This window comes from Myotis daubentonii, chromosome 3 (genome assembly GCF_963259705.1).
Source record: "Myotis daubentonii chromosome 3, mMyoDau2.1, whole genome shotgun sequence".
NCBI lineage: Eukaryota > Metazoa > Chordata > Mammalia > Chiroptera > Vespertilionidae > Myotis > Myotis daubentonii.
This window is the reverse complement of record NC_081842.1, coordinates 44,967,754-44,994,021: the sequence shown is the minus strand read 5'-3', so window position 1 is coordinate 44,994,021 and position 26,268 is coordinate 44,967,754. Positions and strand designations below refer to the sequence as shown.

The 26,268-nt window shown below is 39.7% G+C and overlaps 2 protein-coding genes across 8 annotated transcripts in view; both read left to right on the top strand.

Moving 5' to 3' along the window:
- The window catches only part of DGKG (diacylglycerol kinase gamma), a 210,818-nt gene that overhangs the window by 349 nt on the left and 184,201 nt on the right, over window positions 1–26,268 (top strand). The window lies entirely within an intron of this gene.
- On the top strand, window positions 16,437–17,937 carry LOC132230190 (high mobility group protein B3-like). Its single transcript, XM_059687258.1, has one exon. It carries the CDS (start codon window positions 16,462–16,464, stop codon window positions 17,065–17,067), a length of 606 nt encoding a protein of 201 aa, XP_059543241.1. The 5' UTR covers window positions 16,437–16,461; the 3' UTR covers window positions 17,068–17,937.

Sequence of the window (26,268 nt, the reverse complement as noted above, 5' to 3'; positions counted from 1 at the left end):
TGGGCTGGGGGACGTGGGCCGCAGCAACTTGAAAAAGGAGGGCAAAGCCAGAGTCGGTCCCGTGGCCAGGGGAAGGACCTGCAGCCAAGGCCACTGCGCCCACCCTGAGGGTGCCACCTGCTTCAAAGTCCCTGCAGAAGGAGACCCCCGGCTGGAAGGGTGAGGGCGCGGGGAGCGGCACGGGGCAGGGCGCCGGCTCCCTCCTGGGTTGGGAGGACCTTCCAAACCTCAAAGGTGTGCGGGCGGGAGGCGGCCTTGCTCCAGGCAGTTTGCGGAAGCAACTGGTCAGATTTCTCCCCTTCTGCACTCACCGTGCTCTTTGGTGTCCAGTTCGCGCTCCAAGGTGCACAAGGGCAGCTAGGGGCGGGGAACTCCTACCGTTTGACCGTTTGACCGCCGACGCTGTGACGGTCCACGGGTTTGAGGACCTGGGCACTCCGCAAAGCTCCTGGGCCAGGGGAGCTCAAAGGGAAGCTGCAGAGAACACGGACACCCTGACAGATATGAGCTTGGGAAGGGGAGAAGGGTCAGGGAGAGCATGTAAAGCTGACCTGTTTAGTCTCCGGGTCACAAGATGTGTGTGTGTGTGTGTGTGTGTGTGTGTGTGTGTGTGTGTGTGTGTGTGTGTTGGTGGTGGTGGGGGGGGGGTGTTGTGTGTGTCTTGAGGGACGCACATCTAGTATCACCTGTGGGCTTTCGAAAACTCCACCAGTCCACCTGCAGATTCTGATATTTTCTTCCTCTGGAGGAGTGGACTAGAATTTGGGGAGGGGGCCTGTGGAGTTGGAAAAGCCCTACAGGTGATTCTGATGCGCCGCCTCCATCCCCGCCATAATTGCAGTGGAAAGCAGGGGACCAGAATGGGGAGGCAGCACCCAGAGGCAAGCCTTCCAGCTGCAGAACCCAAAGTGGCGGACAAGACCCCTCCCCCGCCTCCCCACCCGGGAGGCCGGAGGGTCTGCTGCAGCGCGCGGGGTTTTGTGGCTGCGCCGCAGTGATGCGCGGGAGAACTGCGAACCCGTGGGCGCACTCCAAGCAGGCGCCACGCGGTTGTTTCCTCTGGCTTCATTAGCATACAATGACCTCCCTGTCCGGAAGACGACCTTGTCAATCTTTTATTTTGGGTGCTTGGGGGAGTGCACCTTGGCTCTGGAGGTGCGGACCGGGGCGGGCGGGGGGTGGGGGGGCGGGCGGGGGTTCACAGATGAGAGGCAGCGGTCAGGACACAGGGTCAGGACTTCCCCTTTGGTTCAAGTCCTGGGAACGTCATCCTATTTCGGTGCCTGGGATTCTTTGCCTAAAACACAGCCTGCAGAGACTCGTTGTCAATGAAGGAATGAAGGACATTAGATCTTAGGGGGCAAATGTTATCACTGTTTGGACACACACACACACACACACGCACACGTACACGCACACACCTTTGTGCTTTATGACCCTCTCATTCCAGAAATACGTCCTAACATGGGGAGGGACTTCACCATCTGTGGTGTTAGACAGGCTGTATTTGCCAAAGATTCCGTCCTAATATAAATTATACCCATTAAATAAAGCAGCTGCAACTAAGCTAACTTCCCTGTTGTTCCCTTGTTGTACCCCCATCTAAGTATTTTCTTTGCCAGTCTTGCCTAAAGTTTGTGCATAGAGCTGTAGGCATTATTACAGGTATTTTTATGGGAGGGGTTTGGGGGTAGCGAGCCAGTAGATGAATCTCTGCCACCTTACAATTTTATGTCAGTGTTTAGCTCAGATCAACCAAGATATGGGGGGAAATGATAGATGTCAGAACGTCTTGGAATCTAGACTCTCAGAAATAGGAGAAACTGCTAAGGACATCTGTTCCTTGCCCCTACCCAAACTCTCCTCAGAGCACCTTCAACAAGTGTCAGAGGATCCTGCCAACCTGTACACCCAGAGGTTTGGGCTGTGCACTGTGTGATCTGTCGAGGGAGGAAGCCACAAAGCAGCTCTCCCTTCCTGCTGATCTCTGGGGGAGAAGGCTGCCTCCAGCTCCTCCTTTGGATGGGGAGGGGAAAGAGAGAAGTGCCTTTTTGTTGTGGGTAAAACTCTTTAAAATATATATATTATTGAATTACATCATTATGACAAACTCTTTTAGTACAAAAGCAACTCATGTCGATCGAATGCAGGAAATTTGGAAAGCTGAAAACTGTACAAAGAACGAAACAAAACACCTACAATTTGATCACCCAGATTCCACACTGTCAATATATTGGCCTATTTTCTTTCCATCTATTTTTATGCTCTGAAATCTTACAATCCATAGACAGCCAACATTTACTGGGTGCTTAAAACATGTACTTTGCAGGTATTAAGTATTTTGTATTCACAGTGTCATTAATCCTCAGAAGTCTTTCTAAGGCAAGCATTTATGTATTATTAACCTCACAGAGTTCAGGTGACTTGCCCAAATCACACAGCTAGTATGTGGCAAAACCAAGATTCAAACCCAGGCTGTCTGACTCCCGGGCTGTTGCTTAGCCTCTGTAGCTAATGCTTCTTGCCTTTTTTCCCCCCTAATTAGTGTTGTAGCAAAAAGTCCTTCATGCACATCAGCTTCATGACTGCATAGTATTAAGCTGTTAATCGTTTAAGTTGTTTCCTGTCTTTAGCAACTACAAATAACTGTACAACATCTCCAGGCAATGTCTGCTGCACACATTTCCAAATACTTCCTTTGAATAGAATTCCCAGAAGTAGAATCACTGGGCCAAACGGTATGAATGTTTTAAGGCCCCTGGTATATATGACAAGCTGCTTTTTGGAAAGGCTACAGCAATTTACACTTCCATCCAGCAGAGGCAACTGTGCTATAGTCAAAGCACATAACCTCTAGGGCAGGGGTGGGCAAACTTTTTGACTCGAGGGCCACAATGGGTTCTTAAACTGGACTGGAGGGCCGGAACAAAAGCATGGATGGAGTGTTTGTGTGAATTAATATAAATTCAAAGTAAACATCATTACATAAAAGGGTACGCTGTTTTTTTGGTTTTTTTTTTTAGTTTTATTCATTTCAACGGGCCGTAGTTTGCCCACGGCTGCTCTAGGGACTCACATAGACCAAGGCCTCACACAACCAAGCCAGACCACATAAGCATCTCCCTGGTCTCACGGGAGAAGGAATCACAGTAATCCTGCTTTACACACACAAGTATGAGTATGGAACCCATACAGTATGAAGCTGTACCTGTTTTTATGTGAACATGTGTCAGTTGCAGAATTCTCTGGCTAGAGGTCACATATTAACCTTGAACTATTGTGTAAAATACGTATATGAGCTTAAGATCCCCCTTCTCTACACAAGTAATTAGAACAGCCCTCACTCCTATGAATGTGCATCACTACCAGCCAGACTCAGCCAACCCAAGCAATCCGTAACAGCTTCTCAGACTGGCCATATTCACAGAGCTGTTTGTTTCCTCTAAGTATCCAAATTCCACAACCAAACCACAGTGTGAGTTGATATCACTTTATGTTGTAACAGGGTTCACCACCCCTCACCTCCCAAAAGCACTGATGTTTAGTGACTACAAATAAAATTAAAAAATAAGGCTATACACATGATAAAAAAAAAATGTTCTCAGGTGAAGAAAATGTGGCCACAGGAGAGAAACTGAATTAGGCAATACAAAAAGACACAAATGGGAAATTTTCAAAGAAAACAAATTGGCCCTTGCTCTGAGTTCTCTCTGGTTTGCTTCATAGCCACCTCTGCCACCAGCAGTGGGATTAGTGGCCCTGGAATATCATCTGTTGCTGTAAAAGGAATAAATGTCAATTGAGCCCCCACTATGAAATCTACTTATTCAAAACAGTTCAGGTCTTAAAATGTTCCTCTGAGAATCCTTCCCTGACTGTTCATCTGGGTTAGAGACCTCTCTCTGCTCCACCTGTAGCACCTGTGCACACACTTGCCTCCCTATGGTAAAAATGATTTATCTGCATATCCCCCACTCAACTGTGATCTCCCGAAGGTACAGATGGCACTGTGCCCCCAGCACCTGAGAATTAAATGTGATGAATGGGCACATAAGAGAATCTTCTAGCTACTATGCTGGTGCTTTATGAACATTGCTCTTCTGATGCATCTTCATGCTGCTCAGACTACTCAGTCTCAGAAATGTACCTGAAAAGTGCCTAGAGCTGTGCTGTCTATTTTCACATGGGACTATCACCATTTTCATTTAATTCATTAAAATTAAATGAAATTTGAAATTCCATTTCGCAGTCACATTTCCAGTACTCAAACGCCACATATGGCTGCTGGCTACCATATTGGAGAATACACATGTGGAACATTCCAATTATTGCAGACAGTTCCACTGGACAGATTAGATTGTAAGTTTGGTGCAGGCAGGGAGTGTGAGCCTTTTCCCTTGCAATCAGCACAATGCCTGGCCAGCAGAGGAGGAGAGGGAGAAAGAAAGAGGAGGGATCGTGGTAGTAAATGTAGTAACATTACCTAAACCATTAATTGCGCACCTACTTTGTGCCCCACATTGTGCTATATTTTGTATATGCATTATCTCACTTAACATTCATATCACACCGAACCTGATATTAGCCCTACTTCACAAACAAGGAAAGTGAGTCTCAGAAAGTTTGGTCACAAAGCTAGTAGGAAAGGCTAAGTTTTAACTCAGGCCCCTAAGATTTCCCAAGGGAAAGAATTGGTATGTCAATGGTATTTTAAGAGTGTAAAATTTTGCTTGATGGGTGAGGTAAGGAGAAAGGAACCCACCTATACTGTAGCCTAACCAGAGGCCCAAAACCTCCTTAGGAGAACAGGCCAGCCAACCACCACCCTCCGTGTTTCTACCCAGTGAGGCCTTTCATCACCTCCAGAAAGAAATACTTGCTTGGTCAGGATCTCACAGCCAGTTAATAGCATAACCTGGCTCCCCACTCCCTGGTCAGTGCCCTTTCCAGGCTCCATCCTGCCTCATAGGCCATCGGGTTCAGTGTCCTCACTATCATTATCACTCTTGCTCCAGTTTTATCTAATTTCTTCATTCTTAATGAATAAAACACAAAATGTCAGGGGAGGCCTAATCAGCACCAAGCACAGTAAAATGATCACTTCTTTTGTTTTACATTTTATATTTCTGTTGAAACTCTGTAAGGTTGAAGTAGGAATCTATACCAGTAATACCTGTTAAGTTTAGTATCAACTGGAAAAAAAAATCCCAACTCTCTTTTAAACTTGCTCTTGAACTGTGTCGCCTACCCACCCCCACTCCATGCTTGTACAGATGCTACCTGGGACCCAGATACAGAACCCTTGCATTTATTCCTAATTTTATCTTGTTCGATTCAGTCAATCTTGCCAGCTTGCCCAGATATTTCTGGCTTTGATTCTGTTAGTTACTGACCCTCTGGTTGACTTTCTGCCATCCCAAAATCTGATAAGTGTGACCTCTTCAACTAAGTCATCCATAAAGATGATGAACTTTACAGGATTCTGGGATATTCCACTCTATGCTCCTGAAAGTTAGATATTAATTCAATAAATAAACATCACTCTTTTAGAAAATTTATTCCACTTCTTGTACTATCACTTGGCCCATATTTATTCATCTTTTTCAAAAGATTATCAGGGGTGTCTTATCAAAGGGCTTAACAAAGTTCAGCTACCCTTTATCACTGGTATTTCCCTGATCTGCTTGCCTGATATCATTTTCAAATAAGCAATTTTGTTAGTCTGACATAAACTACTTTCATGACTTTAGTCCTAAAGGTTCACTCCACATCCCATTCCAGAATATTTCCTGGAATTAATATCAACCCGATAAGTTAAGAAATTCTCATAAGTTATTTTCCCATGAAAAAAAATAGAACTATGTTTGCCATGAAAGTGGTGGTGATAGTGGTAGCGATGATAGTGGTGATTGTGGTAGTTGGTGGTGATGGTGATGGTAATGGTGGGGATGGTGGAGGTAATATGGGGGTGATGGTGGTAGTGGTGATAGTGTGGTGATAACAGTGATAATGGATATGGTGGGGGGGTGGTTGGTGGTGATGGTGGTGGTGGTATTGGTGGCAGTTATTGGAGGTGATGGTGATGGTTGTTGGTGGTTGTAGTGATGGTAATGGGATAGTGGTGGTGGTAGGGGTGGTAATGGTATTAGTGGTTTCCTTACTCTTTGATTCTGAACAGATTATAGAGAGTGTTGTAGTGATCTCAGCTGCATGTTGTCTTAGCACCCTGGAATATTATTCAATTAGTCCGAAAGATTTGTATTGATTTGAGGTGGACTTAAGTGTCTCGGCATCATTAATAATGAGACCAGGGAAGGAGTCGAGACAGCAGCTGGTCCCAGGCCTTCCTCTTCAAATTTGGGCATCCTCCATCCAAAGGGAAAGCGCACTGCCTGGGGTGACAGGCCTGGACAGGAACCCAGGTCTCCCACTCCTCCCCAGGGCTTTCCTCAGGGCATAACCTTTTTTCATCTTTGTTTTGGAAGTTTAAGGCTTTGTTTTCTGCAGAAGTGTTCATTTTTTTCTCTTGGAGTAAACCTCTGAAGTCATTGATACCTCAGTGAAAATTAAAGATTCTTTCCTGATCATAATTTAAAAGGAGAAAGGAGGCGAGAGCTCACTTTCCAAGTGGGAAATGGAGCCCCATCCATGGCAGGAGAGGGGCACTGAGAGAAAAGGTTCAAGTAAGAAGAGACTTTTTAAATAATTAAAATCACAATAGTAATAACCACCTTTTACACGTGCACCACACTTAGAAGATAACAATGTATTCAGATCCATGATCTCTCCAGATTCCAATCATAGGTATGAGGCAAGCAGCATGGATGTCACCAGCCTCATTTCACTAGTGTGATTTTACCAAAGCAATGGCTATGATCTAGAAGAGTCTACTGTGGCAAGAAAAGGGATGAAAGATAAAACTCAGTGGCCACACAGCAGCTGACAAACCCCAGACTTGCTTGCTCAGCTAATCATTTGGGCCCATCATTCTTTTCTGTGTGGTCTGCATGGATTGTTTTATCCTCACTTAAGGCATAAATAGTCTCATCTAAACAGGAGCTAAGTTTTCACTTTCCTGATGACTGATCTGGTGTGAAAGTTCCAAGTGGCCAGAGGTCAGCAGGGCCACTTTGACCCTTAAATGCTGAAATGCTTGAAATGTTTAGCTCCAATGTTTTCATTCCTTGCTGCATTTCCCTACCTCTCTGCTCTGGGACAGCAGCCTACAGCACTTTACCAGCCACCTCAGCCCCCTGCCTCTTAGTTCAAGTGAAAGAGCTAATAAAGCTCTCTTGATCTCCCAGAAGGCCAGAGTGTTCTGTCTAGTATCTTTGAGCGCCACACAAAATGGGTGCTCTCATCCAGTCCCCCACACTCCCCATCCAAGGTTTCATCAACAAAATGTTCATGATCTTCAGAATCTGACCCCAGGACACCCACTGATAGAAATCGGTCTCTTCCCTTTTCTCATGCCAGGATTTCTAGCAGACTTTGGCTGATCACAAGTGGTTTTTCCCAGCAATTAAGAAGCCAGTAGCCAAATTTTTCTATACCCGAGGAAGTCTGTACTGTTCTTAATTTTTTAAGCTAATTCTTTTTTTAAAATAGTTTATTGAGTTTTAGAGAGAGAGGAAGGGATAGGGAGAGAGTGAAACATTGAGAGCTCAACATCAATTGGCTGCCTCCTATATGTTTCCTACCGAGGATCAAGCCTGCAACCCAAGCATGTGCCCTTGACTGGGAATCGAACCGGCAACCTTCTTGTACACAGATGATGCCCAACCAACTGAGCAACACTGGCCAGGGCATGTTTCTAATTCTTTTTTTTTTTTAATTTATTTTTTTTATTGCTTAAAGTATTACAAAGGGTATTACATATGTGTCCATTTTTTCCCCCCGCCCTAGACAGTCCCCTAGCCTCCCCTATCCCCCGGTGTCTTATGTCCATTGGTTATGCTTATATGCATGCATACAAGTCCTTTGGTTGATCTCTTACCCCCCTACCTCCTGCACCCCCACCCTCCCCGGCCTTCCCGCTGCAGTTTGACAATCTGTTTGAGGCAGCTCTGCCTCTGTATCTATTATTGTTCAAAAGTTTATAATGGTCTCTATTATCCATGAATGAGTGAGATCATGTGGTATTTTTCCTTCATTGACTGGCTTATTTCACTTAGCATAATGCTCTCCAGTTGCATCCATGCTGTTGCAAATGGTAAGAGTTCCTTCCTTTTTAGAGATGTTTCTAATTCTTAAGTCATGCAAGTCATGGCGAATGCACTCCTGAGGAGATCCACCCATCATTTGAAACAATGCTAAGTCAGCAAATATACACAGTGGGGCAAAAGTAGGTTTACAGTTGTGAGTATACAAAACACAGAGTTTATCCTTATATTATTATTATTTATTAATTATTGTATTATTTTCCATATGAATAACTGTAAACCTACTTTTGCCTACCCAGTATACTGAGCACCCCCTCTGTACCAGGCATAGGACTAGGTCTGGGGATTGGGCCAACAGGGTTTCCAGGAGCTGGGTGGGACTCTGTGGAACAGAGTCCAAAACAAATATCATGTAGAATTATCTCTAGATGAGAGTCAGAGGAGGATCATTTCCCCAGCTTAGGAAGGTATTGGACCAAGGAGGTCAGGTAATACTCTCTGGATGAGTAGATGAGCTTAAGCTGAAATTTAGAGGATGAATAGAAGTTAAATGAAGAAGTGAGTGTGTGTAATGCATTCTAGGTAGAGGGAACAGTGTACACAAAGGCTCAGAGGCAGTCCTTGTCTATAGTTTAGTGTTACTGGAGCAAAAACTGTGAGTTGAGAAATGTTGGGAGATGAATCTGGAAATGTAGACAGGAGGATCTTGTCAAGTTAAAGAGTGTGGATCTTTTCTCATAGACAATGTGGTGGGGGGAGGGTGTCACTGAGAAATTAAGTGAAACTGACATGGTCAGATTTTAACATTAGAGCAAATCCTCTAGCTGCAGCATTGGGAGGGGAGAAAGGAGCCCACTGGGGGGCTGTTGTCAGAATTTAAGTAGTATGAAGGCTGAACAAGGTAGTTCAGATGGAGGGAGGCACAGAGTCAGGAAAGAACTGGTTATTAAATAGGTGTGACGATAGTGAGGGAGACAGAAAAACTAATGGTAACTCCCAGGCTTCTACCTTGTGTGCCTAGGACAGTAGTTGAACCATCGACCATGAGAACAAATGAGCAGAGGTGAGAGTAGGGTTAGATAATGATTCAGTGCAAGGCATGTTATATTTGAGGTGTCAGTGAGAAGTCCAGATGGAGATGTGGTTGATAGATGAGCTATGTGGCTTAGAGACCGAGATTAAGGAGTCATCACGGAAGTGATAGGTGAAACCACCAGAGCCAATGAGCTCATGGGGAAGTCAATTTCCATTTATCTTGATACATGTATTGCCAGCATCTGAAAGATCCATGTCAAGGAGATCCATGCCTCTTTAATAATGGGAGGAAACTTCTCACAGTGTTGAGAGTCTGGGCTTGGCAGGTGAATTGTGGCAGTAGCCAGTTGCTGACTCAGCTAGACCAATGCCCACATCTGCCAGGTGAACAGTCAGGCATGGCGCTTGTTACAGAAACAATTGTATTCCTCTTCCACATTTGAGCTTCACAAATTTGTAAATATGGTTTGTTTGTGTGTGTTTTTTATAGAACAGTGGTCCTCAACTCTCATTAAACATTAAAATAACCTTGGAATTTTACAAAAAAAGCAATCATGGATCTCACTCAGGGAGATACTCTGGGTTGGGGCCTGGGCCTGAGTAGTTTTTTAAGGGTCCCCAAGTGACAATGTTCAGCTGAGTTAAGAAATGTTACTACACAAGATGTTTCCTCGCTGCTTCCTCAAATTACAGGGTTTTTTATTCCTTACCTTCTTTGGCAAATCTCCTATGAGTGCATTACAGTTTCTCTAAAAATCACTTTAAAATATCAGAACCTACTCTGGACTCTGCACAACAGCCCTGGTTTTGCCTGCACATTATCACTATCTTTGCATTATATGCATATTTTTCCCTCATGACTTCAAGGAGAACCTTTGGAAAAAGAATCATGGGAAACCTTGTCAAATATCCTGACTTACAACTGTAATCTACCACATTTCTCCCTGAGTTACATAACTTATAGACCTGTCAAAAAGATGCTGTGACTTCTGAGTGAACCTTGGTTAGTCCTAAGGGTTCATTGCTTTCTCTTCTAAGTGCTCACAAAGCTGCACTTAACCTAGCAGTTCTTGGATTTTCATTTACATTAGAATTGCCTGGAAACTCTTCCCTCAGAGATTCTGGTTCAAGGGGTGGGGTGGGATCCACAACCAACATTTTAAACCAGCACCCAGAGTGATTCGGTTCAGGTGCACCACCTTTGAGAAATGTGGTCTTAAAAATGGGAAATGAAGAATCCACATTTAACTTATACCCACTCCCCTAGCGTTTTTTTGAAATAACCAACTTGATATATAAAATACTTTAATATATTTATTATAGTACTGACAACCAGAAAGGATACCATATAATGCACTTGTTAGAAATTTTGACATTCCATGATAAAGACTGTACCCAAGAATGAATTGAGGGAAAGCCCAACCAATCCATAATTCATCAAAGTTGATGGAAAAGTTGGCCTAGAGGTGAAAAGGAAGGGATTCCTAACAGAATTTCACTAGCATCTCTAAGTTAAGGATGGCAGGGGCTGCAAATGATGGGAGAAAATATTTTCAAATCACATATGTGAAAGGAGGTTCATATTAAGAATATATAGAGAACTCCTAAAACACAACAGCAATCTGATTCAAAATGGGCAAGAGATTTGAAAGGTGTTTCCTCAAAGAAGACACACCAATGATCAATAATTATATGAGAAGATGCTCAACATCACTAATTATTAGGAAAACCAAAACCACAATGATATACTACTTCACAGCCATTAAGATAGCTATGATTTAAAAAATATTGATGAGGATGTGGAGAAATCGAGCACTGTTGGTGGGATTGTGAATAGTGCAACTACTATAGAAACAGTATGGCGATTCATCAAAAAATTAAAATTAGAACTACCATATGATCCAGCAATTCTATTTCTGGATATATACCCAAAAGAATCAAAAATAAGGACACGAAGAGATATTTGCATATCCATGTTTGTAGCAGCATTATTCACAATAGTCAAAAAGTGGAAGAAATCTAAGTGTCCAACGATGAATAAATGGATAAACAAAATGTGTACATAATGGAATAATATTCAGCCTTAAAAAGGAATGAGATTCTGACACATGCTACTACATGGATGAACCTGGAAGATGTTATGCTAAGTGAAATAAGCCAGTCACAGAAAGACAAATACTATATGACTCCACTCATGTGGAGTATTTAGAATAGTCAAAGTCATAGAGACAGTAAATAGAATGGTGGTGGGGGTGGGGAGGAGAATGTGTTGTTATCATTAGTAGTACAGAGTTTTAGTTTTTCAAAATGAAAAAAGTTTCTTGGATGGATGGGGTGGTGGTGATTGCATAACAACATAAATGTACTTAATGCCATTAAAATAGACTTAAAAATGGTAAATTTTATAATATAAAATTAACATAAATTTCCAAATGTACAAGAAAATTGGCAAAATACAATCATGAAGGGAAACAATGTATTTTTATCAATCTTCAACATATTGAGTGAATAAACAAATGAGTATATCAAGAATTTTAAGGATATAAGGAACCTGATGCAATGAACATATACTTGACTTCACATTCAAGTAAATGTGTGTATGTATGTATATATATATATACATACGTAGGTGATGGGAAACACTTCTCAATTACATTAGTGCCTTCTCAGACATACCTTGACCAGTATACACACTGGACCATGAGACTCACTCTCAGTAAACCTATAGTGGAAGTTTGTGAAAACAGTCTTTAGCAGTTCTAAAGAAAAGATACATCTCAGAATGTAAAAGTAATGTCTCCCTATAAAATAGACACAATAAAAAAGGAAAAACTTAAAAATAAATCTCTAAGTTATATTACAGAGATTTAAGAACACATAAGGAAACTTTCAAAAGGGAGAAGTCTGAGATTAGGAAACTTCTTTAAAGTGAAAAAATATAGTGTTGAATTAAAATCATGTAATGGGAGCATGAACATTAATTAGAACAATGCAGAAAACTATAGATGAATGTAAATTCTTACAGTACTGATAGACACATAAAGAAATGAAATAATGAGAAAATGGAAGCTACAATTCAACAAATTAAATATTAAAAAACAGAAAACAGAATTTTTCAGGGGAAGAGGAAATGCAAGATGAATTATAATAAAAAACATAAAAAATAATCATTCTGGCCCTTACCGGTTTGGCTCAGTGGGTAGAGCATCAGCCTGCGGACCGAAGGGTCCTGGGTTCGATTCCAGTCAAGGGCATGTGCCGGGGTCCAACCCCAGCAGGTCCAGGGGTCCCCAAAGGTGTAGACAGAGTCGGCGAAGAAGGAAGGGCACGGAGACAGCGTTCAGTTGATCAGCAGCCTAGCCAGGATCTCTAGCCAGGATCTCCAGCCAAGTTCTGGTCTCGATCTCCAGAGAGGTTCTGCTTAGGATCTCCACTCAGGTTCTGTAGCCATGTTCCCTCGCTAGGTTCTCCAGCCAGGTTCAGTCACCAGGTTCTAGTCAGGTTCTCTTGCCATATTTCTGTAGTCAGGTTCAGTCCAGGATCTTTTGCCATGTTCTCTCCAGCGAAGTTCTTCTGTCTGTAGGTTCTGTGTAGGTTCTGTCTTCTTGGCTCTCTTCTAAGTTCTGTCTCCTGAGTTCTGTCTCTTTCTGTCTGGTTACATCTGTATTTATACCAGTTGATTCAATCCTATCAATCTCTATTACAAAGGTTAGGGCGTTTCTTATCTCCATTCCAGGGAGTAAAGATTATGTAGCTTAAGCATGATTGTTCGTAGTTAAAGTGATTGATTACCCGCCTGGCACTTAGTTAAGAGGTTTTATTCCCTCCCTAACTTCAGGGGAAAATCCCTACCTGGGGATTCAACCTTTCTCGGAGAGGTGACCTTGGTTAAAACACAGCGCCAAGAAGGTGAGCAAACATATTAAGAACTGTATGCCATATATGCCATGTCCCTTGAAACAGCAAGGATGGACCGGCTCCCGGCAGGCATGTGCCTTGGTTGCGGGCATATCCCCAGTGGGGGGTGTGCAGGAGGCAGCTGATAGATGTTTCTCTCTCATCGATGTTTCTAGCTCTCTATCCCTCTCCCTTCCTCGCTGTGGAAAATCAATAAAATATATTTTAAAAAAATCATTCTGGTATCAATTCAAAATAGTTCATTGTGTACCAGGGACAATAAAAGTATATTCTGGTAAAAGTTATTAATTTATAAGAATAAAAAAATCTATTGGTATATTAACCACTGAAATCCTTTACTGACAAGAAGTATTTACTCAATATATTCTGATGAAAAAGGAAATTAATGAACATTAAAATTTGAGAATGTAGCAGATGTGGTATAAAAGATATGAGGTGGATAATGAAACCTGTCAAATATAGACTTAGTGTTTATATGTCATTATTATAGTTATGGAACAATGCAACTATCAAAAATCATTCTTAATGAAAAAAGATACATGAAAAATTTAATGATAATAATTTCAGGCTAAAAACTCAAATTACTCCAGAAAAAAAACTCAAGTGCTAAATCTCTCATCTTGTACTATGAGAGACATTGAATATTGTTTCATTGTTGATATAGATAAATATGTTTAAATATATATTTTTTTAATTAAATCTTTATTGTTCAGATTATTACATTTGTTCCTCTTTTTCCCCCCCACAACTCCCCTCCACCCAGTTCCCACCCCACCCTCCGCCCTTACTCCCCACCCACTGTCCTCATTCATAGGTGTGCGATTTTTGTCCAGTCTCTTCTGCATCTCCCACACCCCATCCCCCCCCGAAGAATAGTCAGTCCATTCCCTTTCTATGCCCCTGATTCTATTATAATCACCAGTTCATTCTGTTCATCAGATTATGTATTCCCTTGATTTTTAGATTCACTTGTTGATAGATGTGTATTTGTTGTTCATAATTTGTATCTTTACCTTTTTCTTCTTCTTCCTCTTCTTAAAGGATACCTTTCAGCATTTCATATAATACTGGTTTGGTGGTGATGAACTCCTTTAGCTTTTTCTTATCTGTGAAGCTCTTTATCTGACCTTCAATTCTGAATGATAGCTTTGCTGATTAAAGTAATCTTGGTTGTAGATTCTTGGCATTCATCACTTTAAATATTTCTTGCCACTCTCTTCTGGCCTGCAAAGTTTCTGTTGAGAAATCAGCTGACAGTCATATGGGTACGCCCTTGTATGTAACTGAGTTTCTTTCTCTTGCTGCTTTTAAGTCTCTCTTTGTCTTTTGCTCTTGGCATTTTAATTATGATGTGTCTTGGTGTGGTCCTCTTTGGATTCCTTTTGTTTGGGCTTCTCTGCGCTTCCTGGACTTGGAAGTCTATTTCTTTCACCAGGTAGGGGAAGTTTTCTGTCATTATTTCTTCAAATAAGTTTTCAATATCTTGCTCTCTCTCATCTTCTGGCACCCCTATAATTCTGATGTTGGTACACTTGAAGCTGTCCCAGAGGCTCCTTACACTATCTTCGTACTTTTGGATTCTTTTTTCATTTTGTTTTTCTGGTTGGGTGTTTTTTGCTTCTTCGTATTTCAAGTCTTTGACTTGACTCTCACAATCCTCTGGTCTGCTGTTAGGAATCTGTATAATATTCTTTATTTCAGTCAGTGTATGCTTAATTTCTAGTTGGTCCTTTATCACAACATCGAGGGTCTCACTAGATTTCTTGAGGATCTCACTACATTTATCGGCAGTCTCACCAGTTTTTTCGAGGACCTTACTAAATTTATCGGCGGCTTCTAGACAGTTCTTGAAACACCTTAAAAGTGTGGTTTTGAACTCTATATCCAGCAGTTTGCTTTCCTCCATTTCTGTCATTTGTGTCCTGTTTCTTTGTCTCCACATTTTTTATGCTTTCTTGGTGCACCCCCTTGTGGTCTTTGTGCACAGTCTTGTTGTAGTTAAGCCTTGATTGTTGTAGGTAACACTGGGGGGTATTTGACCTCCAGGCCAATTGGCTGTGAGAATCAGCTGTGTCTGCAGTGGGAGAACTTCTGTCCTGATCTCTAGGGAGGTGTTAATCTAGCTTCTCCCTGAGGCTATCCAGCAAATGCCTTGGTGCAAGGCTTGGGCGGGGCGGGTCCCAGGGGATCAACAGGGTGGGGCTAGCAGTTATGGCTGCTCTCAGTCCTGCCTTCAGAGGCTCTGCTTCTCAGTGTCCCAGCAATTGCTGCAAGTACCTCGGAGAGAAAGCTGCCCTCGAGTTCTGACCGATGCCAGACAGTCCTGCTTCTCCCATTTGAGTCTGGGTCCCCAGAGACTCACCTGAAGCTGGAGCTCAGAGCCTGAGACTCCCTCCCAATTGAAAAAGACAACCGCGCCCTCAGCCGCCAGCCCGCTCCGCATGCACCTCCGCATCTTAATATTTTACTTCCGCACCACACCTCCTCTGAGTCTCGGTATGCTTTTCTCTTTCCTTCTAGTTGTAGAATCTCCACTCAGCCATCCTTCCTGTGGTTCTGGGTGATGTCAATTCCGTCTTTTAGTTGTATTTTTGAAGTGGTTGTGCGAGGCAGCAATCTCCGGTGTTTACCTATGCCACCTTCTTGGTTTCTCCCCTAAATATATTTTTTTAATGAGAAAGAGAACAGATGAACATAAAACTAGAAATGTCACATTTAACTTCAAAATTAAGAGTAATTTTTGTTATAGCCAAGGTTAAAATCTAATAAAGAAAATAGCAAGGGAACATAAAAAAAAGAAAGTATAATGTTATAGCCAAAATTAAATTCTAATAAACAAAACAGCAAGGGAACATAAAAAAGGAAAGTATAAAATAAGATGCTAGAAGTGAGGTCAAACATATTATCACATTAAGTGTGACTAGTTAAATAGTTTCTATTAAAAGACAAAGAGATATATTCAGTAAAAACTAACTTTAAATATATGCTGTTTTAAACAAAACGGGACAGAAAGAAACAAAATAGGGGGAAAAGAAAGGGCATAGATATACCAGGAAAATGCAAAACAAAGAAAGATGGGAGATCAATATTAATATTAGAAAAGTAGAATTTAATGAGGGAAACTTTAAGTGATGCATTAAATGTTACTAAAAGAATCCACTAGAAGACATACATCCTTAAATATTGTTATTCTTATTAACATAAATTTCAAAATATAGAAAAAAATTAACAATCATGAAGGGAAACAATGTATTTTTATCAATCTTCATCATATTGAGTGAACACACAAATGACTATATCAAGAATTTTAAGGGTGCTGCCCAGACTAGCGAACAATACAGTCAGGATGGCTAAAGGTGATCCCAAGAAGCCAAAGGGCAAGCTGTCTGCATATGCCTTCTTTGTGCAAACATGCAGAGAGGAACATAAGAAGAAAAACCCAGAAGTTCCAGTCAATTTTGCAGAGTTTTCTAAGAAGTGCTCTGAAAGGTGGAAGACCATGTCGGCAAAAGAGAAATCTAAATTTGATGAGATGGCAAAGGCAGATAAAGTACGCTATGATCGGGAAATGAAGGATTATGGACCAGCTAAGGGAGGCAAGAAGAAGAAGGACCCAAATGCCCCCAAAAGGCCACCGTCTGGATTTTTCCTTTTCTGCTCAGAATTCCGCCCCAAAATTAAATCTACAAACCCTGGAATTTCTATTGGAGATGTGGCAAAGAAGCTGGGCGAGATGTGGAATAACTTAAGGGGCAGTGAAAAGCAGCCTTACAACAATAAGGCTGCAAAACTGAAGGAGAAGCATGAGAAGGATGTTGCAGACTATAAGTCCAAAGGCAAGTTTGATGGCGCCAAGGGTCCCGCTAAAGTTGCCCGGAAAAAGGTGGAAGAAGAAGATGAAGAGGAGGAGGAGGAAGAGGAGGAGGAAGAAGAAGAGGAGGAGGATGAATAAAAAAACTGTTCATCTGTCTCCTTGTGAATACCTTAGTGCAGGGGAGCGCCGTAATTGACACAGCTCTTATTTGAGAGGTGTCTGTTGCCCTCATTAGGATTAGTTACACAATTGGGTCATGATCATATGCAGTCTCTCAAAGTGCTCTAGAAATTGTCAGTGGTTTACATGAAGTGGCCATGGGTGTCCGGAGCACCCAGAAACTGTATCAAAGTTGTACATATTTCCAAACATTTTTAAAATGCAAAGGCTCTCGTGTTCTCCTCACTCTGTGCACTTTGCTGTTGGTGTGACAAGGCACTTAAAGATGTTTCTGGCATTTTCTTTTCTTTTTTTTAATCTGTAAGGTGGTGTTACCTATTTGGCTATTGGCTAGAAATCCTGAGTTCTCAACTGCAATATCTATAGTTTGTAAAAAGAACAAACAGCCAAGACAAGTTCTTGATGCCCTTTGCTTGGCGTTGAGGCTGTGAGGAAGATGCCTTTTGGATGGGCTGTAGCTCAGGGCATGCACTGTGAGGCTGGACCTGTGGACACTGCAGTGGGCATCCATTTAGCTTCAGGTTGTCTTGTTTTTGTATATAGTGACATAGCATCCTGCCATTCTTAGCTGTGGAAAAAGGTGGGTCAGCTGGCATGAGAAGTATTTGGATCGTTGTTGTTGTTTTAGTTGTGTGGTAGTTTTAAACTTTGTTTTAAAACAAACTACAACTCTTCATTGTCAACGAAGTGAAGAGTCACTGCATCAATGAAAGTTCAAGAACCTCTGTACTAAACACGATTTGCAACGTTTTGTTAATTTTTGTATGTTTAGAATGCTGAAATGTTTTTGAAGTTAAATAAAAAAAGTATTACATTTAAAAAAAAGAATTTTAAGGATATAAGGAACCTGATACAATGGATATATACTTGACTTCACATCAAGCATAAGTGAATATATATTTATTAAAATGCTTATGATGTGCTGGGGGTGGGAGTGGCTGGGGAGAGATCAATGGGGGGAAAAGGAGACATATGTAGTACTTTAAACAATAAAGAATTTAAATATTTTTAAATGCTTATGAAATATTGAGAAATTTTTATCACATTTTTTAAAAAAGTAGAAATTTTCCCAGCAGTAAGAAAAAATAGAACTGAAGTAGAGTTACTCTAGGATAATTTATTCTAGAAACTTGATGTAGCCTGGCTGCACACCCACCTGCCACTCTTATTTCAGCATTCAGGAAGAACAAGATTCAAGACCTGCTATTTGACAAGCATCAAGTCTATAGAATACTTCCTTCTTTAAGAATGAGTAAACAGTAAAACTAGATAAGGGAGAAAGAATAGCATACAGAATAAAAATAAATGAACTCCTCCAGTTAGACCTCAAAAGACATTTTAGGAGACTGGAATCCTCTTAAGAGGGCAAGGAGCCAGGGCCTCTACAAATCAGAAGAGAACCAGAATAGGCTGAGATGAAAACAAAATATGGTATGCAACGATATGAATGAAGTATGGAAGGATTGCAAGGAAACTAGAACACAGTAACAGAATTAAACTCTATTAGGTAGAACTAATGAGCAGAGTTTAGTCTATAGAAAATCAGATTAAGTATAGGGAGGAAGCGATGTCATGAAGGATAGTTAATTAGTACTAAACCCAATTAAAAAAAAGAGATGTCTAGCTAATTATTGTAAACCCAGTTTTAAAATAGTATGCAAAAGTAAAATTCAAAGAGAAGATATGCATTGTTACAAAAATTATGAAACAACAAACGTGAATTTGAAACCCCAGACTACATTTGTAAAAGCCTGGGAAACACTGGTGTTTGTCCAGAGTCTACAGGAAAGGATGGGACACTGAAAACAAAATGCTCTTAGTGCCTTGGTTTAACTATGAGAGCGTCATCTCATTTTTGACATTTAAATTTAGAAAATAATAGTTACATAATACCTTTTTCATTAATCTATCTTATAAGAAAACATACTCTATATGGCAAAAGACAGAAAATAAAGGACATAGCATTAAAAAAATTAGAAGAAGCAAAACATGATGAGATCAGTTACCTCCATTATAACAATTAACAAAAACAAATGAAATAACCTAACCTACTTTTAATAAAGGTCTGCATATTAGGTCCAAAACTAAAATCCAGCCATATGTTGTTTACCATAGTCATTCCTAAAATAAAATGACGTGCAAATATTAAAATAAAAATTCAAGACAAATATCATTAAATAGGACAATGAGGGTTGTTTTATAATGAAGAATCCAGCTCACAGTGAAAATTTACCGTCATGGAAATATATGCATCAATAAATGTTGATAGATGAAAAGGTCATGCTGCATACAAAACACAATAATGGTGAAAGACTTCAAAATGCCACTCTAGGGCTTTCATATATCAAGTAATCAAACAAGAAATAATATAAATAGAGGAATTGTGAAATACAATTTTAAAAAATATATGTTGCATAATATCTAACATGCAAAGAATAAAATTTCTTTTCCAGGGCTTATGGAACATTTACAAAAATTAATTCTATATTAGGTTACAAATAAAACCTCAGCAAGTACCTTTAAAGCAAAAATAGTAAAGGTCATAGTCTTAACCATTAGAAATGAGTAACAAAAAAATAAATAGCAACATGGGGGACAAGTAATGAATTATGGTCCATTTATACAATAGTACACTCTGTAGCCATGAAAAACACTATTTTATGTAGAAGAATGTTTAATAACACCAAATAATGGTCACCATATATTGTTAAGTGAAAAAGTTAAAAAAAAAACCAAGTTAAAAAAAATTCAATGCATACATCTGTACATCATAGAATTCCATAAAGGATTTACAGCAAAATGTTACTTGTGGCTATGGTTAGTGGTAAGATTATATGTGATTTTTATTTTAGAGTCATTTAAAATATGATAGGGAATCTTGGCTAAGATTAGTATCATGCTTACACTGTTTACACTTTGTAGAATCTATAATCTTCCTTTTTTAATAATAAAGATAAGATTAAATTTGCTTGCTGCTAATCTATTGGCTTTTTGCTGTCGTTCTCCAAAATTTTTCAAAGATCAAGGAAACTGCGCAATAACCTCCACTAGAAGTTCTCCTGGCCATCCTTGTTCCCAGGCTAAGCCGTTCTTTGCTCTTCTTGCTCTGAAATGAACTAGTCCACTTCCCAAACTACCCCTAATCTTTTTATTTTGCCAATAGTTTTTATTTGTTTATGTCTCTTACTATTTTCAGATCATTTTGAGCTATTTTTTTTCATGAAGTAATTAATATACATTTGTTCCCTCTTCCTATATCTACCTTATTTCTAAAGGTTGTTTTTTCAGATATGAACCCATGGACATGCAGGCATTTTTTTTTTAAGGACCATTCTTTTTTCTGTCTTCTCTTAGCCTTAATCTAGAGTTTCTGGCTATTTATTACAGCCAGGCTTCTCCTTCTTGACAACCCTGACCTCTGAGTTGGAATGGCTTCTCTCTCCAACAAAAAAAAACAAAACAACAACAACAACAAAAAAAGTCTCTGCATGCTTCAGCAGGCAGGGTCTGTCTGTTGGTCAGAAGGAGGCCCACAGGAGTTCATCTAGTTAAGCTTCATGACCCCATGACAAGAGTGAAATAAAAACATTTGTATGATGCTCTATTTTTAGCTCAATGAGACTTTCTGCAAACGCATAGCCAGGACAAGTTCCCTTTCACTGCTTCAACTTCCCTTGTGCCAGAATAGTAGTGGCTGGGAATGCACCCTGCATCTTCTCCTTGTGGCCAAGTGGCCTATGGACAATGCTCACAATGCTATTACACATGTTCCTTGCCCTTTACTGCTCACTCATAAGGTGCTCTGCCTTTAGGGTCATAAAGTCCCATCATAAGCCAGTTTTTGGTCCAAAGCCATGTTGCCATATAGAAATAGCCCATAAATACAGCTTATAGTACTCTTTGTAATCCTGTATACGTGTGTGTATTTGTGCGTGTCACTAGGCATCTCCCCTCTCATGTTTGTCTTTTTTTTTTTTATCACTTTGGATAGATTCATGGTATTATTCCAGCTCTGTGACCTCTTACTCATCAGCCCCCAGGCAAATAAATGCCCCCGGCCCCAGCTCATGAGTTACAAGTCTTTCATTACTAGACATGAAAGTAATGACAAATTACTTTCAGCATCTGATAAAGCATGACCCAGAAAGCTACATCTAGTATTGACATTGTTTGCTTCCTTTTTATCCCAGAACCCTAACTGTCAACAGAAAGAATGCATGACAACTATCATTCCTAGTCCCAGATTTTTCACTGTCTTGACCCAAACTAGTGGAAGATTGGATTAAACTAGATGATAAAGGACCTTGAAGGCCTGGAAAAGAAATTAGACACAAACTGATAGTCAATAAGAAGCAGTTATTGGTTCCTAAGAAAGAGAATAATTGAAGCTAGTAGCTTTTGTAGAGTAGAGTGCTCATATGCAGAGCAGAATGAAATGGAGTGAGGAAGTTGTGAAGACTAGAGGCAAATGCTGAGGCCAATTAGGGGTTGTTACCCAGAAATTGGAGGTGCTGTCACAAGGAATTAAACTAAGAGAAATGGACAGAGCTGACAGATAATATAAAACAAAACTTGGTAGTTTGGTTTTTTATTTGGTATTCAAATTTTGGAGGAGAAAAGAGGTGGAGGTAAATAATACCAATTATCAAGCATACTGATCTGAAGAATGACATTTCCATTGAAAATATGAGGAACATCTATGTTATTTCACTTTGGAGGTGGATGGAGGTGGGAGAAAGATAAGTTTGAGAGTAGATCTATTTATGTAGTTAAAAGTCACACCTAGTGAATGATTGGAAGACGGTATAAACACACGTAATTCCATCAATAACAGGATGTCTTTCTGACCTACCTAAACTCAGCATGTAATTCCATGCTCTGCCCAAAACAATGTCAGTCAATCAAATAAAATGATTTTTTCTTCTTTAGTGGGGACTGATTTCCATTGTGTTTGTCTAGTTCAAAGTGATTCACTCAGGGAGGTCAATCTCTCCAATTGAACTATAATTTATTAAACACATTCAGCCATGTGACTAACTGTGCTCATTTGCCAAACCCTCCCGTATCCTAATCTAGCTTTCGCATCCAGCCACTCCTAACACCTGCAAGCAGAAGCTGTCACAAAGTTCCCATGTCATAGTTTTCTGCTTTATTCATTAATTGCTCCTTAGGGGTGAAAGTGAAAATTCACCCCATTTAATCTTTTACCGCTGGTTCCTCTTCCCTAAAACGAGGTCTAAGATTTTCATCCCTAGCTTCATACCGTCTCTCATCTTAAACCCCTTTCTCCAGTACAAAGCACTAAAGATATCAGGGAATCTTGATACATTTACCTGTATTTGATTAAAAAAAAAAGAAAGGCAATTAACAGCTACTAAACCCTGTGTGCCAGGCACCATGCTAGGAAATCTATATTCATTATGTCTAACCTTTCTCTTTAACGTGATATCACTGTTCCAGTTTCCCACCTGAGGAAACTTAGGCTCAGACAGATTAAATAAGAATAAATACGGTGCTTAAAACCACAAATCTAGGAAATTGCATGATGAGATGCAGACCCAGTGTGTTGGACTCCAAGGCTATCCTCTTCTGATTTCGGACAGGTCTAGATTTCTGGATGTAGGATAGTGTTGGCAATTTGTTCTCCTCATCAGAAACCAGTGGTACAAAGGAATAATAGAAGAGAACCTCTTTTCACCTCACAGGCCCCAGTGTGCAGACCTCTAAACATTTCACCCACTCTCCACCCAACAGGGTTCATGAGTTTGGAAAATTTGGGGGGAAACGAAACGGCACATTTCTAGTTAGTTTGACCTGAGGAATTCATTAGCTATAATTTTTATTAAAATAGAAAATACAAGAAATAATCTCATAGCATGAAGAAACTCTTTTAAATTAGACCCAACTTAGGAGTCTTGAAGTTTTGATTTCCACAGCTTCTCCCTCCGGTGCAAGCATGTCAGGTACACTTCATAAACAAGAGTTTTTTCTCTTCTCTGTCCTTTCTTCTCAATCAACCACATGAGCATCATTGTGCCCTGAGTTCTCCTGCCTCTGAGGCTTAGCTCACACAGCTCAGTACTACAGCTGTTATGGAAGCTCTGTGGTACCTCCAGTGAACTGTCAGTTCACTGAGGGCTGAGATCAGTCGTAATTCATCCCTGCATCCCTTTTACTTCCTAGTAGACTATTTTATACATAGCAAGAAGTGGGTAAATATACAAGCATAATTGAATTATTATTTTAACCAAACGTTACAGGGAAAGATGGGATAAGTAGAAGATAGAAAATTCCCACTATGATGTACAAAATAACAATTCTGATATAGAAAAACTTCAGGTGCAGATAATTCCTTTATTTAACCATGGTGCATATTTACGCATCCAAATGCAGAAATTCACATAAAAACATATAATACTCAAAAAGTTACAAAAGGACATGTAATACACATTGTTCATAATGTAATCCCACACACACTACATGTTTATATGTAATGCACATAGATTTGTTCTCCATACAATAACTGCTTGACTATCTATCTTTAAGTCAATGTGCTATAAGGCTCTAACCAACATAGGTAAACTTTGAGAAGACTGACTTGGGTTGTGCTAGAGAAAATAGAAAGAAGCAGAATAAGATGATGAAAATATGAAATGTCCTTTATATTTTTAAAATTATATAAAGAATACATTATTAAAAGAATTAAAACATTACAGGTAATAGAATCTCAATTTCTAATTTCTAATTTCCTTGGAGGTACCTATTATGTTGTGTGCATCCTTTCATCTCTCTCTCTCTTTTTTGCAGTAACAAACATATATTTGCCCTATTAAAGTATTACATATAATTCTAAGTTTTTTAAAAAAATACCATTTCCTTTTATAAGTTCCAATAATTATAATAACTGCATAAGGAAGATTCTGTTATTCTAATTTTACAAATGAGGCTCTAGGGCTCGGCCAGATTAAGATTTTTTATTTATTTTATTTTTTAAAAATATATTTTATGATTTTTTACAGAAAGGAAGGGAGAGGGATAGAGAGTTAGAAACATCGATGAGAGAGAAACATCGATCAGCTGCCTCCTGCACACTCCCCACTGGAAATGTGCCTGCAACCAAAGTACATGCCCTTGACCGGAATCAAACCTGGGGCCCTTGAGTCCGCAGGCCGACGCTCTATCCACTGAGCCAAAGTGGTTTGGGCTAGATTAAGATTTTTTAATTATTCCAGCGTCATGGATCTAGTAAATACCAGAACTAAAACAAACTAAGCCTTCCTTTCCATGAATAAGATATTTATCCATTTAGTCAGGTTTTCCTTTAGGTCCTTCAATAAATATTTATAGGTTTTTCCATAAAGGTCTTAACACATTTCTTGTTAGACTTATTCCAGAGTACATTTAACTTTTCAGAAAAAAGAGATATTTTTCTGTTATGCTATATTTTATATTTGGTTATTGCTTATATAAAGGAAAACATTTTGTACTCTTATTTTAGTCCTCACTGGAGGGTATGTTTTTCTTGATTTTAGAGAGAGTGGAAGGGGGAGGGAGAGAGAGAGAAACATGGATCAGTTTCCTCCTGCATGCACCCCGACTCAGGATCGAACCCACAACCTAGCTATGTGCCCTGACTGGGAATCGAACCCGCAACCTTTTGGTGTACAGGACGACACTCCAACCAACTGAGCCACCTGGCCAGAGAAGCATTTTATTTTTTTTTAAATATATTTTATTGATTTTCTACAGAGAGGAAGGGAGAGAGACAGAAAGTCAGAAACATCGATGAGAGAGAAACATCAATCAGCTGCCTCCTGCACATCTCCTACTGGGGATGTGCCCGCAACCCAGGTACATGCCCTTGACCGGAATCGAACCTGGGACCTCTCAGTCCGCAGGCCGATGCTCTATCCACTGAGCCAAACTGGTTTCGGCAGAAGCATTTTATTTTTAATATTGATTTCATATAGTCACTTTGCTAAAATTCTGTAATAATTTATGTTATTTTTATTCTCCTGTTTTCTCTAGGCATACTATCATACCATTTAAAAATTGTGACAGCTCACCTTTTCTATTTTAATATGTACACCTCTTATTTCTTCTCCTCATTTAATTTAATTGCCTAGGACTTCTAGTAGGTTGTAGACATCTGAAAGCATATTCTTATTTTGTTCTGGATTTTAATAGTAATGCTTCTAATATTTTGCCATTTATCTAAATAAGTATACATTGATTATTTCCCAGAATGTCTTATTGTTTTTTATATATTTTGCTTAGTTTTATTTTTTTCCAGAGATATAATTGACATACAGCACTGTATAAGCTTAAGGTGTACAGCATAATGGTTTCACTTGCATAGATTGTGAAATTATTACTGCAATAAGTTTAGTTAACATACATCATTTCACATAGATACAAAAAAAAAAGAAAAGAAAAAATGTCATTTCCTTGTGGTGAGAACTCTTAGAATGTATTTTCTTAACAACTTTCCTATAGCTCATACAGCAGTGTTGACTATAGTCATCATGTTGTACATTACATCCCTAGTAATATTTTGCCACTTAAGTATGAAGTTTGCTGTGGGGTTTAAGTACATAGCTTTTATGAAATAAAGGATGTTCCATTTACCTTCTAATGTGTTTAGAGGTGTGTTTGCTTTTCTTTGATATTTTGATGTGAAATTTTATAGATTTTTTTCCCTGACTATATTGAGATTGTCATTTAAATTTCTCTTTTATTCTGTTAAAAAGTATATTATACTGATAGATTTTGTAATCTTGATCTATCCTTTCTTTCCTGAAATAAACTCTATGTGTTGTTCTTTTAACACTTTACTGGATTTGGCTGCTTAATGGGGTGGGTTGCTTAATTTAGTAAGGAGGTTGGTCTGTAATTTGTTTTTATGGGTGCTCTCCTTATTCAGCTTTTGTAACCGGGTTATACTGACCTTATAAAATAAATTGTAACGTAACATCTTTTTCTGTGCTCTGGAACAACTTATGTAAGAGAAGAATTATCTGTTCCTTAATGATTCTTATAAGTTGCCCATAATACTGTCTGAACCAGGAAGGTTGGGCAAGGAGACTTTTGAATATTGATTCAATTTAATCTGTTATTATTGAACTAGCCAGGCTTTTCTACTTTTTGAATCACTTTTTA

Coding starts and splice junctions, on each gene's coding strand:
- LOC132230190 (XM_059687258.1), top strand. CDS start 16,462: ATGGCTAAAGGTGATCCCAAGAAGCCAAAGGGCAAGCTGTCTGCATAT.